Here is a 14,586-nt window from a genome sequence, read left to right as displayed (position 1 = left end):
TTTGAAGAAGTTGTTATAACGTGGGAATTTGAGGCAATCATCCAGTCTTCTGCCTTTTGAAGAAGTTACTTGTATCCTTAAATTGACTTGCCTCTCGCAGTTTTACAAACTCCAGATTTCTATGAACATGTTATAGATTGAAACTTAGATCATAAAGATTTTACAGATGTTTCCATCAGTTCTTAATTTGAATGGATTCAATATGTAGAGTGTTGCAAAAATGTATTCCACCACCTGCCTGTTGCTCATCCCTTTTCTTTTCTTCCAACTTCCTCTCGTAAAACATCTTAATTTTATTCTTGTTTAGTTGTCTCATATTTTCTTTTAAATTCTTACCAATTGAAGGCTTCAGCACAAGGGAATTGAAACAGTACTGTTATCGGGAGACAGGGAAGAGGCAGTTGCAACTGTAGCTAAGACAGTAGGCATAAAAGACAAATTTGTCAATGCATCTTTAACACCCCAGCAGAAATCTGCTGCCATCTCAGGTCTTCAAGCTTCAGGCCACCGCGTCGCCATGGTAACTCCATGTATCTGATGAAAACCTAATACTGTACTTATCTTGTCCTGCAATACCATGTGCAATTGGCTGCTACCTTTCTCCCAGAAAACTCTGGTTTATATAATTGTAAAAGTTAACATATAAAAATTGACTTCTACAATTACGTGGCCCTTTTAAGGAAACTGCTTCTCCACGGCTCACAACATCCAATAATTGAGCTGTCTTTTTGCCCCTCTAGCAAGTGTCATCACAATTCTTTTTTCTCTTTGTGGCTATTCATTATTCTACTTCTTTCTGAAAGAGTATTAGTTTTGTACTATACGAACATCTGATTTGCTAAATGCCAGATACTATGCATTGCTATCTAACTGGAACTTAATATTGAAGGTTGGTGATGGTATTAATGATGCACCTTCTCTTGCTCTTGCTGATGTGGGGATTGCTTTGCAAGTTGAAGGACAGGAAACTGCTGCTTCAAATGCAGCATCCATTATACTCCTTGGAAATAGACTTTCACAGGTACATGTTCCATGTCATCACATTCATCCTAAAAAAATAATTGTTCCATGTCATCGCAGTGAGGCTTTAATTTAATAAGTTTATTCAAAAAATATTTAATAATCTCTTCGCATATTAGCGTTGACCATAAAAATAGTGTAACGTGTACCAAGTCATTTTTTCTTTAATAAGTGGTAACATGTATTATGTCATATAAGAGGATATAACTATTTAGTCATTATCCTATTGTGTCTTGTTTCTGCTTATCATTTTCATTGAATGGTCATGGGAAGATCGATTCAAAATTTCCCCTGTCAAGAAAATCAAGGTGGATCTTTTTTTGTTGTAAAAAGATGCTGAATATCATAGCACAAAGAATGACTTACAGCACGTTAACTTATTTCACACTAAAGTTTTGAGGATTACTGTGAAGAATAGGTTCAGGTGACCGAAAGCAGACTGTACATCCCTCTGTGTGTGTATCAGCAATTTCTATGGGATGATTTACACAAATGTTCAATGCAATTTGCCTGTGAATTTATTCAGATGAAAAAATGATGTTGTGCCTTATCTTGTATTGTCAATGCTTCCTATTTTTTTGGCAGGTGCTGGAAGCTCTTGATCTTGCACAGGCAACAATGGCAAAAGTTCATCAAAATTTGTCTTGGGCGGTTGCATATAATGTGGTTGCGATACCCATTGCAGCTGGAGTGCTACTTCCAATTTTTGATTTTGCAATGACACCATCTCTTTCAGGTAAATAACACCCATACTACTTGTTCTGCCTCTCGACCCAAATGAATTAAGATACTTCTTGTTGCCTATCATCACTTATCTGGCATCTTGTTGACAATCTTCTGGAAAATATGGCCAATATATAGATTTTTCTTAGAGGGTTTTTCCACCGTGGTTTCTTTATTCATCTATTGGTGATTTTGGAGAAAATTCAACCCAAAAGAAGCAATTTCAAATTGTGAAAGAGAATTAACAGCTGTTGCTTTCATTTTTTCCTGACAGGAGGGTTAATGGCTATGAGCTCAATATTGTCGTCAGCAACTCACTGTTGCTACAATTCCATGGTTCTCAGAAGAAAAGAAAAGAGAACCTTACCTATAAACATACTCAAAAGGAGCAATAACTCTAAGCTCATCGAATATATGAAGTTGACATGTAAGAATCTGAATCTATGAAATCTTTTGTGCTACTCATTCTTGGACTTTGCTGTTATGTATAATGTATCAGCTGAGAGTAGCTGTAGTGTCATAATATACTAGTGATAGTTTATAGAGAGTATTGTCAGCACTAGCTTCCATTTTAAAACCGAGGCAATACTGTTGTTAACACGAAGTAAATAATAAATATTTGTCATTATGAGCTCAAATCCTTAAAAGACCAGAAGAAAGAGAAAAAGAGATCATTGATTTTATTTTATTTGTTAAAATTATTATGAGATCCAACACCTTTTAAATAATTTCAATTGGGTGTGTGCCCGCTATTCTTAAAGGCCAATCTTGAGTCAAAACGTTAACGTTAGAGTTTAGACTCAATAGGTGAATGGAGAACAATATTATAGTACCAAATTTCACAGTTCAAGGACATATGGCTTCATTCTCCGTTGATTTTATGCTAAACCACCTCAATTACTTGTTCTTTCGTTGCAAACAAGTAGGAATGGGAATCTGGTAGCTGCTCGTAGTGACGCCATTTAAAATGTCAGTGTTGACAAATTTTAGGCTTGCTCTGTTGCTCCTGCTCTGCTGCTTCTTTTTCATCCTCTCGGGTAAAAATAAAAGTAAAATATGATTGAGTAATATCACGAGGAATTGACATAGAAATACAATTATTATATATAATTAGCAATATATAGCCCAATATTAATTAGCAATTAATAGTCTCAATAAAAAATAGCACGTATTGGCCTAAAAGAAAAATAACAATTTTTTTACAGTTTTTTTTTAACCATGTGCAACCAATAGCATTAATTAAGGAGATGTGGGGTTATTTTTCTTTCTTGTTTTTAACTCTTATAATTAAGGAAGTTAGTTTTTCAATTTCTTTAAATTCTAAAACTCAACTTTATTTATCAATATATTTACAACAACATAAAGAGATAGTTGATTGTAATTTTCTGAAAATTTTTTTTTACAGATAGCAGTAATTAGTTTATTAAAAAAATAAATTCCTACTTTTAAGAAGTGAAAAAAATATTTATTAATTAACCCATTAAAAATGGTGACATGAACTTTTAAGGCAGGATTTTTTTAAATTATTCAATTAACTTAATAAAATATTATGACTACTTTTAAGGTAAGAAAATATATTATTAATGCTCAATTAACGTGTATTAATTATCAAAATAATTGACAATAATTATTCAAATAATATTAAGAGGCAATGATTTTTATTAGATATTTTAATAACATGTATACATAAATTACACAATAATTAAAGTTGCAAGTACATAATGTATACACAAAAGAGTGTTATATGTATACACAAAAAAATATTTCTTACAAATAGGCGAGTAAATTTTATTGATGTAAACAGTAATTGTAGCATGTATACATAAACTTTATAATGTATACATAAGAATATTACCAACAATTATAGGTATTAGTTATTACTATAATGTATACAAGAATACATGTATTAATTAAATTTTATTCATAAATTGTACATGTGATTTTATTTATGTATACGGTAATTGCACTATGTATACATCAGTTCGTATTCATTTGTGTATTCATTAGTCTGTATTCACCTAATAAATTTATATACTTTTATTCAAATTGAGATTGACATTCATATAAATGAATTGTCTCAAAATCGACATTTCGATTTCTTATGAGGATCTTACTAGAACCTTTCTTACCATGAAATTGAAAACAAAATTTTCAAATACTATAAACCTACATTTTTGGCAAAAAAAGCTTTTAAAACTTTAATTCCACAAATCACGAAATTTCAAAATTAATTGACAAGAAATGCTACATAATTATATATTAAAAGAAATCTTTGGGAGGATCAATTAATAAACATATAATTTATCTGATTTGCATAAACAGAGTGAATCAAGGAGAATAAGAGAAAATTTAGAAGAGAAGCAAATATATATATGAAAAGGAATTTAGAAAAAAAAAAAGGATAGATAACCTAAAATTTTGTAAAACAAAATTGAAAAAACTTAATTCTACAAATCATGAAAATCAACAATAAATTGAACAAGAGCAAGATTATATATGATTTTTAGAAGTATGTATGAATAAGCATATTGTTATACCTAATTTTCATAACAGAGTGAATTAAGGAGAAGAATCGAAAATTTGAGAGAGAAAGAAATATACTAGAAAAAGAATTATAGAAAGAGAAAAATGAGACAAAAGAAGAAGAAGAAGAAGAAGAACTCTATTTTAAAATGGTTAACAAATAAAAAGGAGAGATAAAATAGGAATGATAAAATAATCAAACGTGTTTAGAGAAAAAAGAGGGAACAAAAAAATATTTTTTAAGAAAAATAAAAATAACTATTAAATGTCAAATAAATAAAACAAAGTCTTTTTTTGCTAAAATCTTAAAAGTAGGCTATTTATTGCCAATTTAGTCTCTACGTTGTCACACTGTGCCATTTTGTCTAATATGACGTTTTATATTTAGATTTTTTTTAAATCTATTTTAAAAAGAACATCAATTTTTATATTTAAATTATAAACGATAAATAAAGTAACTTTAAAATTTTCCTTTTTCACTTTATCAATAATGATTTATAACCATACAATTATCTTAGGATAATATTAGATCACAAATTTTACTAGCCTTAATGAAGAGATTGATTGTTCTCAAATTTTGATCAGCATTTTTGTCGATCGAAAAAAGACTCATGCATACCAGAAAGGTCCGACTTTGAAGGACAAAATCTTTTCGTTTTTTTAATTTTGTGTCCAGTCAAATGACTTTACGTCAGTTGGAATGGAGGAATAACTTTTTATATTTAGTATACACGGAGGACATATTTCTTAAGATCACAAGACTCAAAAGACATTTTGGTTCATTATACACCTTTAATTTCAGATAATAAATTTTATTTTTCTTAAATTTCATATCATATTGAATCAAGAAAAACAAATTAAAATGAGTGGAGTTAAGTAGTTAATACCTAATGGATCGACTTTTACGCTTTGGAAAAATCACCCCATATACACATTTAAGAGTAAATATTACGGGTTTTAAACCTACTTTTAAAAATTTCTTGCTTATAACAGATTATTTACGGGTTATGACATATCAATTAAATTTTATTTTATTTTAAACTTAAATTATATTTATTTAATAAATTATTAATCTATTTATAGTTTTTTATTATTAATTAATAATAGATATTTAATTTGATTTTACTTCCTTTTTTAAAAAACTAAAATTTTCAGTTACCCAATTTTAGGGATTTCCTTTCCTTGTTTACCGTTACCATCCCCAATCATCGATCACACCACCATCCCACACGTTTCTTCACTCCCACACGACTCAACCCACAACCCACTATCAAACTTTCTCCATTCTTTCTCATCTAGTCCAACATCAAAACCGATTACCCATTTTACCCACGATTATTCATCATCATGTCTAAGAAACAAATTGAAACTCCACGAAAGAGTCCCATATTTGACGGAATTTCAACTGATGATGCTCATGCTCCATCGTTTAATATACTATCTCAAACACCCCGTCTAAAACTGTTCAAATTTCGGTCACCGGTGGTCCATCTCGTTCGAAGAATCAAAAAGATAAAAATAATGAAGCAAACCAAAGTGTGACTACAACAAATCAAAGGGGGAAGAAGAGGAAGGGGAAAAAACTTGTTGAAACCCCTCCAGAGTCTGATTCCGACTCAGATTCGAATTTTATTGGTCAAACAAAAAAAGAAGAAAATAAAAAAAGCAACAAAGCAACAAAGGTTGAAGTCGCTGAAACATCAAAGCCCAAAAAAGTGATTAAGGTAAGTAATTTATTTAATTTATTTTTCACATTACTCAAAATAGTTATTTTTTTATATCACATTATTATTATTGTTGTTTTCAAATTTTTGTTTTTCTGAAATTTGTTCCAAATCTGAATAAAATGTTTGTGCATTTGATTATAAATTTTAAATGATGTATTTTGTATGAATTATGATACAACATTGATATGCATATGAATTATTAATTTTGTTTTCAAATTTTATGATCTTATTTAACTACTCTGTATTGTATAGGTACTCCTGGAATTTTTTGAATAATAAGTGTATGAAGTGTGTGAATAATATATATATATGGAGTGTGTGTGAATAATATGTGTATGCAGTGTGTGTGAAATGTGAATATAATGTATGTCATATTTTTTATAAATAGTCTATGAAATGTGTGTGAAATGTGAACTATGGTTATTGCTGGAAAGAAAATTATGTATACAGTGTGTGTGAATAATATGTGTATATGATGTGTGTGAAATGTGAATATAATTTATGTCATTTCGTTATACATATTGTATATGAAGTGTGTGAAATGTGAACTATGGTTACTGCTGGAATGAAAATTGAATTTTATGTGTGTGAAGTGTGTAAGGCTGGGCACCAGAACGGGTTGTACCGGTACCATTCCGGTCCGTTCCGGTACCGTTCCGGTACCATTCCGGTACCGTTCCGGTACCATTCCGGTTCGTTCCGGTCCGGTAGTATTCGGGACGGGATGGGATACGTTGAACCGGTACACGGAACAGAACGGTACCATGATTTGGTACCGGTATACCGGTACCGGTTCATCCCGGTTCATTCCGGTTCCGTTCCGGTCCGGTCCGGTCCCGATAAATCATTTTTAATTAAAATAAAAAATAATATTTTTTTCATTATTTACTTTTATTAGCATTTCTTTTTTGTTTATTTAATTTTTTAAAAATTACAAACTTAAGTTATTTAACTTACAAGTTATAAGTATAACTTAATAACTTATAAACTTCAAAAGATTCAAATCTTTAAAACTTATAACATAACTACATAAGCTCAAAAACTAAAAAAAAAAACTTTATTAAACTTAACTTACAAACTTATATACGTAAAAATTACAAAAAATATCTTTAAAATAAACTTAAGTAAAATTATTATAAATTTTAAAACTTAATTACTATAAACGAATATAACTTAGAAAAATAAAAAAAACATTCGTATTTTCGTAATTCAAAATAACTCAAAAAAAATAATTATTTTTTGAAATAACTATATGTGCCGTCCCGTTTATCCCATCCCGTTCCGTTCCGGTCCGTCCCGGTATATAGTGGGACGGGACGGAACTGAGCCTCCATCCCGGTAGTTCCGGTCCGGTTCATCAACAACCCGGTCAAACCGTCCCGTTCCGGTCCGGTACCGGTTCGTTCCGGTCCGGTGGTCCCATTCCAGTCCGGTGCCCAGCCTTAGAAGTGTGTATGAAATGTGAAACTATTAAGTTATGTATGATTTGTGTATTGTAACTGAATAATATGTGTATAAAAATGATATTTCTTTATGAAACTGAATAATATGTGTATGAAGTATATTTTAATGTAGTATAATTTTATTTTATAGGAAAGGAAGAGACACACACTAGTCTTCATGTACCAACATGAATGTCTTTGCCGATCTTTTGACTTTTCTTGGGCAAGAGATTTCAACAATCCTGTGGCATTATGGAAAAACAAAGAATGAAGATGGCGCGATCAGCGAAAGTGAAGTTACTGGTACAGTTGCTAGCAAATTTGGTGGACCTCGGATAGCAAAAGAACATGTTTCGGATACCACCAATTATCCTACACCAATACCATTGACTAGAAAGTTGAAATAGTTGATTGCACCTTCAACTTTTTAAGAATTACATATTATTATTTTTAACTTTTGGATAATTTTTTTCTGTTTAACTTTTGGATGATTCTTTTTTGTTTAAGTATTTGATGATATATACTACAATGTGTTATCAAAATAGTTGATTGCACCTTTTGATTCTCTTTTTAATGTTCTAAAAATTGTAACATTGTGTTTTTAATTAACACATGGTGACTGGAATTCACTAACCTATAATGTTTGGATATTATAAGTTCAGGACAAAAACATTATACATACTTCACACAGTTCTGATACACTATTTTTTAAAGTAGCACTGTATTTTTAATTTGCATAACGAATGGATGAAACGTGTATGAAATACATTTTTTATGCATATGTCTATGACTTCAATATTAAATGTTGGATATTTGTATTTAGTCATGGTATAATTTTTATAGTTATATTTTGTCTTATTTTCGTTTGAATTAAACATGATTTATATATGTCAGACAACAACTTAAATTAGTCACTAATATATACAATATCTTTAATATGGAACAAATTTTATCATTAACGATATGCAAGTTGTGTCACATTTGTCTTAATTTATACACGATTCATTCATTAAGTACACAAAATTCATACAGTTGTTACTAAAAATTGTTCCGAGCACTAAATTTATAACAGTATGATAAATGAATGATAAAGATTATAAGAATCGTATATAACCCCCTTCATTTGAAAATCGACATAATTCCCTATTTCATTAAAAAAAAATACAAATTAGTCTCACATTATAAACAAACAATTCGAAATACAAATATCATTCAGACAGACAGAACATTACAAAACAATTTTTATATTCAATCAAAAAACATTTCATACAAATATCATTCAAATAGTACATCCCAAACACTTTCATACTATTTTAATACAACTTTCATACAACAAATATATGTACATTTTTTTTACAAAAAATACTTCATTAATGTCACACAAATTTATACAAAAATGTCAACAATAAAATTTCAAAATTAATACAACCTTAAAACATTTATCATACAATTCGTCAAAATTTCAAATAACTTTTTTTTTCCAGATTACTGGACACGCTTTCATACAAATTTCATACTTTCTTAATATACATTTCATACATATATCATTAGGATAGCTTATTTCATAACAACTTTCAAACTCACTTAATACACATTTCATACAACAAATAATCATACATTACAAATATCTATATCTTATCGTACCAAATAATTCATTTCTAACTCAATAATTACTTCAGAAATGACAACATCTAATATAACACACTAAAATTTATAATTTAATATCAACTTAAAACACTTGTTATACAATTCGTCAAAAATCTAAATAACTTTTTTTACATCTTACGAAACACATTTTCTTACAAATCTCTTTCCAATAATTCTATTAAATTCATTCATAAATATACAATTACTTTATACTTCAAGAGAAAAAAATACACAAAACAATCACAAAAACAGAAAATCACCAATATTATACATTTCACAACAGTTAACAAGTAATGATATCATTGTAAACATAGAGACGATTTACAGTTTAATAAAAAAAATTCATTTCAATATAATTTAAAAACAAACACTAAACAATAATAAATACTAACTCAAAGGATCCCATCTTCCACCATGTTTAATTAGAATTGATACGTAATTGTCCATCTCAATAAAATCAATTTTTTTCAATGACAAAAACCTTCAATTACTCGATTCTGCTAAATTTTTAGGCTGAAGAATTAAGAGAGAGAAACGTTGAAGAAAAAAAGGATATGATTTGATTTTTTATTTTATTTTAACTGATTTTGAGTGAATTAAGGATAAAAAATATTGTTAATTTATTTGGATCCCTTATTTCATGCTAATCATTAATTATCTACAATAAGTTCAAATTAAATTATAGGCCATAATTTCAGTTTTTTACTTTATTATTTCTAATTCCGTTTTTTTTTTAATTTTCGTTTATCTTTTTATTTATTTTTTAAGTTTTTTCCAATTAATAAAAATATTTCTATTTTTTGTGAATTTGTTATAACCTGAAATTTTTAATGATATAGTTTGAAAGTCTAAATCTACTGCTATAACTTGAAAATAGTAATATAATATATGTCATATATGAAATTTACACTTATGTTTTTTTGCGAAATAAATGTCATTTACCATTTTACCTAGGATGGTAAAGTTTTTGCTTTGTAAGTATCATGCATCTCAGAAGTGCTTTAGAGATTGTTTGACATTGTTGTTAGGAGGTCAAAAGTGTCTTTTGAGAAAAAAATATTTTTTTAAAAAACTTAATTGTTTGGCGAATCTATAAAATTGCTTTTAAATAGAAGCAGAAATTGCTTTTCTGTTGTTGGTAAGAAGCTAAAAATTTCTGGTTCTTATAAAAAGTAGAAGCAGAAAATTATTTTTTTGAAGATTAAAATATCCTTTTCCTATATACATATTTACCAATATATCTCTTATTAATTAATTAACATATCTCATAAGTTCGATTATGTTTCATTCAAAAAAAAAAAAAATTATTTTTATATAATAATTTTTTTTTATTTTATATTTTATATATTATTTTACGTTTTATTTTACAGAATTCGAAACAAAGGTAACAATAATAGTTTTGTAGGATAAAAAATATGAAGGACTTTATTTATTCTTGTGGTGAACTTTTCATATATAGCGGTTTAATTTGTGGAATGGTTTTTAAATTTATTTTGTTTAATATTTTTAATTATATTTAAATCTTCATGTTAAAATTATATTAATATTTAATTTATTTATTTATGTATGTATGTATAATATTGATCAAAAATTTGAATATGTACATTTAAATTTAATTAAAATAAAAAAACTATAATAGATATTTAAAAGAGTAAATTTTAGGTTTAGCAAACATAAAAATCATATTTGTATGTTATAGCTATATTTCGGTATACTTATACAAAAGAATCAATTGTATAAGTATATTTGGAATCTGTATACAAATAAGAAAGTATTATTTTTGTATAATATGGGTTTGTATAAAGCAAGAAAGAGAGAAAGGTAAAAGAGAACTGGGAAGGGGAAGATTTGTCTTGTATAATTATAAATGTATAGGATGAAAAGATATGTATTTGTATTTGTATATACAGTTTTCTCTCGCTTTATACAAACACAAACACAATTTATACATTTGTGTTTGTATAAAGTGAGAGAGGCGAGAGAGAGAGAGAGAGAGAGAGTGGCAAGCGAGATATCTAGGGAGAGAGACGAACGAAAAGATATGTATTTGTATTTATATATACAGTTTTCTCTCGTTTTATACAAACACAAACATAATTTATACATTTGTGTTTGTATGAAGTGAGAGAGGCGAGAGAGAGAGTGGCAGGCGAGATATCTGGGGAGAGAGGCGAATGACAAAGTGTTTGCTACATATTAGAATTAAATGAAACTGTGGTTATAACATTTAATTTTAATTAATAATTTGCTATTTTATACAATTTTCCCTATTTAAAATAGTTTATCTCTATAAAATAATTTTAATATTAAAAGTACTTGATACTTACCCTTTTTCGTAATTTGACTCTAAGAAAAAGCATTTTTTACATAAGATTAGTCAAACATAATTTACTTATTAAAAGCACTTTTCAAATGAATTAGTCAAACACATATTGCTTTTTTTTTCAAGGCAAAGGGTCTGGTAGACCCTTGAACTTGTATCGGTTTATGTTGTGAACCATTCTACTTACCCATTTGTTATCTGGAACCCTGAATCCATCTAAACACAATATTTTAAACACACTTTTTGATGTGACATTCTATGTGGCAAGAGACTACACGGAGCGTGTGAAACACACAAAATACGAGTGTGAGACACATTGTAAATACAACAACGATCCTTTTTCTTCCTTTAGAAACTCTCTCTCTTCTTCCTTATTTGTACTCAACACCACTGTTGGGCAAATTTGAGCTTTTTTCTGGCCTCTTTCTCGTCCAAATTTCTTCTCCTTTATTTTTTTTCTTCGATTTACTCATTTTTGTGCGATTCCATTGTATTTTTGTTGGTTTGATTTTGTTGGTCTTCATCATGATGGTTCAATGTTTCTATTGTGGAATCTATGTTAAACTTAAGACGTCAAGGACACCAACTAATCCTGAAAGGATGTGTTGGGGTTGCCAAAAATAATCATCTGGTAATGGGTGTGGATTCTTTTGATGGACCGATGCAAATGATTCAACATTCCAAGAACAATACAACATCAAGAATCCATCAACGAATTCAGGGCAAAGAAGACAAGGAAGACATGGAAGGCAAGGAAGACAAGGATCAAGTAGTAATTTGATATCACTGTTATTGTGATTGTTGTGATTTGATTTCTAGCTGTTCTTTTTAACATGTATTGATTAGTATTAGTTGTTATTTGATAATGAAATGGCATAATAAAGGCATTGACTTCAATAGTTGACTGCATTGGCTTCAGAATAGCCTCTTAAAACAAATCTGAATAGCAACTTAACAAAGACATTGACTTCATTCAAACAAAAATTCATATACAAAAACAAAGTGTTCCCAATAGCTACTTAACAATAGTAAAAAATGAAGACAGAACCAAAACAATTGGGATCAATTCATTAAACTAAATAAAGTCATTTGGGATCAAGTCATTAAGCTAAACAATGAGAAATATAATATGCCTTGAGTGCTTGGTGTGGCGTAAATGTCTGTTGTGGCTTGAGTGCTTCTATAACTTTCCTCTCATAGCTGCCTTTGAGTAACTACAGCTCTTCCCTTCCACCTTAGTCCATTGAGTTTGTAACCAAGATCAATATTGGTAGGAGTTGAACTTGACAATGTAGCACTATGTAACACTCTATCAATATTTTTAGACTAAGAAAACAACAAATATCATCACTTGAAGATGAACTAATATTAATTAAGTCAATTAACTGTGTTTAAATGATAAAAATACATACCCTCTTAATTACACTGCCACCAGATCCAACTAAGAGGCCATAGCCAGTTATTTTTGCTTCTTTTTTTAGTCTTAGTCTCTTATATCCAAGAGTTGTACCACCTCTCAAAGTTGTGCTAGTCTTTCTTTTTTGGTCAGATGCACTATAAGTTGATTGTTGAGTAATAATGAAGTTGTTGCAGGCCTTACACCACTTGATGAAGTATTTGTAGGCCTTCTACAAGATGTGGAGGCAGTTACAACCCTCACACCACTTGATGAAGCATTTGTAGGCCTTCCACCAAATGCTGAGGCAGTTGCAACCCTCACAACACTTGATGTAGCACTAATAGGCCTTCCACCAGATGTTGAGGCAATTGCAATCCTTATACATGTTGTGTTAGGTGTCACACTTGGACCTGGATTTACACTTGATTTACTTCATATTCCAACATTTGTAAAATCACATGCTTTATCACTTCTACCAGTTCCGTTGAAGTTCCAACATTTTTCTACAAACATATCTTAAAGTCAAAAGTACAACTAAAAAGAGTAAAAATCAGTAATAGAAAGACATTAAAGCACAACTTACCAGAGTTGGACATCCTTTCTTGTTATGTCCAAAAGTCTTACATAGAGAACATTTCATTTTTCTTCATTTTCTTGTTGTCTTTCCAAACTTTTTCTTGACAAGCTCATTACTATCTTTTCTTTCTTTTTTACCTGGTCTTCCTGGCATGAAAGTAATTTCAGGTGGTTCAATGGTTGGTCTTCTGCTTTTTGGCCACATTTTTATGTTTGTCACAAGTTGAATAAACATATTATATGCTTTCAAGTATGGTTTCGTCTTATACGAGTGATCAACAAATGACTCAACAACTCAATCCTTATAATGAATTGATATAAGTGCATAGACACAAGAAATTCCCTTTAGTTGCCAAGACCTACAACCACACACCTTCTATTTTAGGTCAACAACATGTTTATATGGTGGATCATGAATCTCAAAGCCAAGATCACCATTAAACTTCACCTCGCAATCATCTGCATTTTCAACATTTTGTTTAAGATCTTCCATAGCCATTGGTGATACATTAGTAGTCCATTTTTCTGAAATTCTCTCATTTGATTCATTATTTCCATGTCCTTGACTCTTATCTCATTTAGCATAGTGATGATTGATTTGAATCTAGCACCCAAAATCCAACTATTGAAAGTCTCACACTTGTTGTTCTCAACCACATCACACTTGCTATGTTCTTTAAAATATGCTCTACACCATGCTTCTTTGTTATACTTTAACAAATCTTCCACAATGCATTGTCCTAATTGACTCATGTCATCAAGTTTTACCTATAAAAGGACCTCAAATAATGCCCTGTCAACCTGCTAGAATTTTCTTCTCCCTTCATCACCCCTCTAATCTTTCTTCCAGTTTGCCCATATATGCCTAGCACACCATCTAATTTCAGCATTTGATAATAATTCAACAAGTGTAAGATGAAGACCTTGTCAAACAAAGAATATTAAACATACAACAATGTTAAATATTATCACCAAAGAAAGTTGAAAGAACAAATTTGACAAATAATTTAGTAATACCTACTTTCTGTATATCAGACATCATTATTAGTCCTTCACCTTCAGTCTCTGTAAGTTTCAAATCATGTTTGATGCACTTGAGAAACCAAGACCATGTGTCCTTGGTTTCTTTATCAACTATTGCCCATACTATAGGGTACATCTGATTATTTCCATCTTTGGAAATGTAAGATAATAGTTCAACTTTAC

The 14,586-nt window shown here is 29.7% G+C and overlaps 1 protein-coding gene across 3 annotated transcripts in view; it reads left to right on the top strand.

The window, feature by feature from the left end:
• Positions 1-14,586, top strand: part of LOC125837667 (copper-transporting ATPase PAA2, chloroplastic) — an 87,547-nt gene that overhangs the window by 28,054 nt on the left and 44,907 nt on the right. Inside the window, exons 14-17 of one of the 3 annotated variants that reach the window (XM_049516749.1) lie at positions 346-520; positions 890-1,021; positions 1,606-1,756; positions 2,018-2,371. In XM_049516749.1, coding sequence (XP_049372706.1) covers positions 346-520; positions 890-1,021; positions 1,606-1,756; positions 2,018-2,190 — 631 coding nt within the window. In that variant the 3' untranslated portion in view covers positions 2,191-2,371. Of the gene's footprint in view, positions 1-345; positions 521-889; positions 1,022-1,605; positions 1,757-2,017; positions 2,372-14,586 lie in introns of those variants that run through there. The other 2 variants (XM_049516750.1, XM_049516751.1) reach the window with 2 other exon arrangements.

This window comes from Solanum verrucosum, unplaced genomic scaffold, assembly GCF_900185275.1.
Source record: "Solanum verrucosum unplaced genomic scaffold, falcon-dt-bn FXZP01000133.1, whole genome shotgun sequence".
Lineage (NCBI taxonomy): Eukaryota > Viridiplantae > Streptophyta > Magnoliopsida > Solanales > Solanaceae > Solanum > Solanum verrucosum.
Note: the sequence above shows the minus strand (reverse complement) of the source record. Positions and strands in the feature narration are given on the sequence as shown.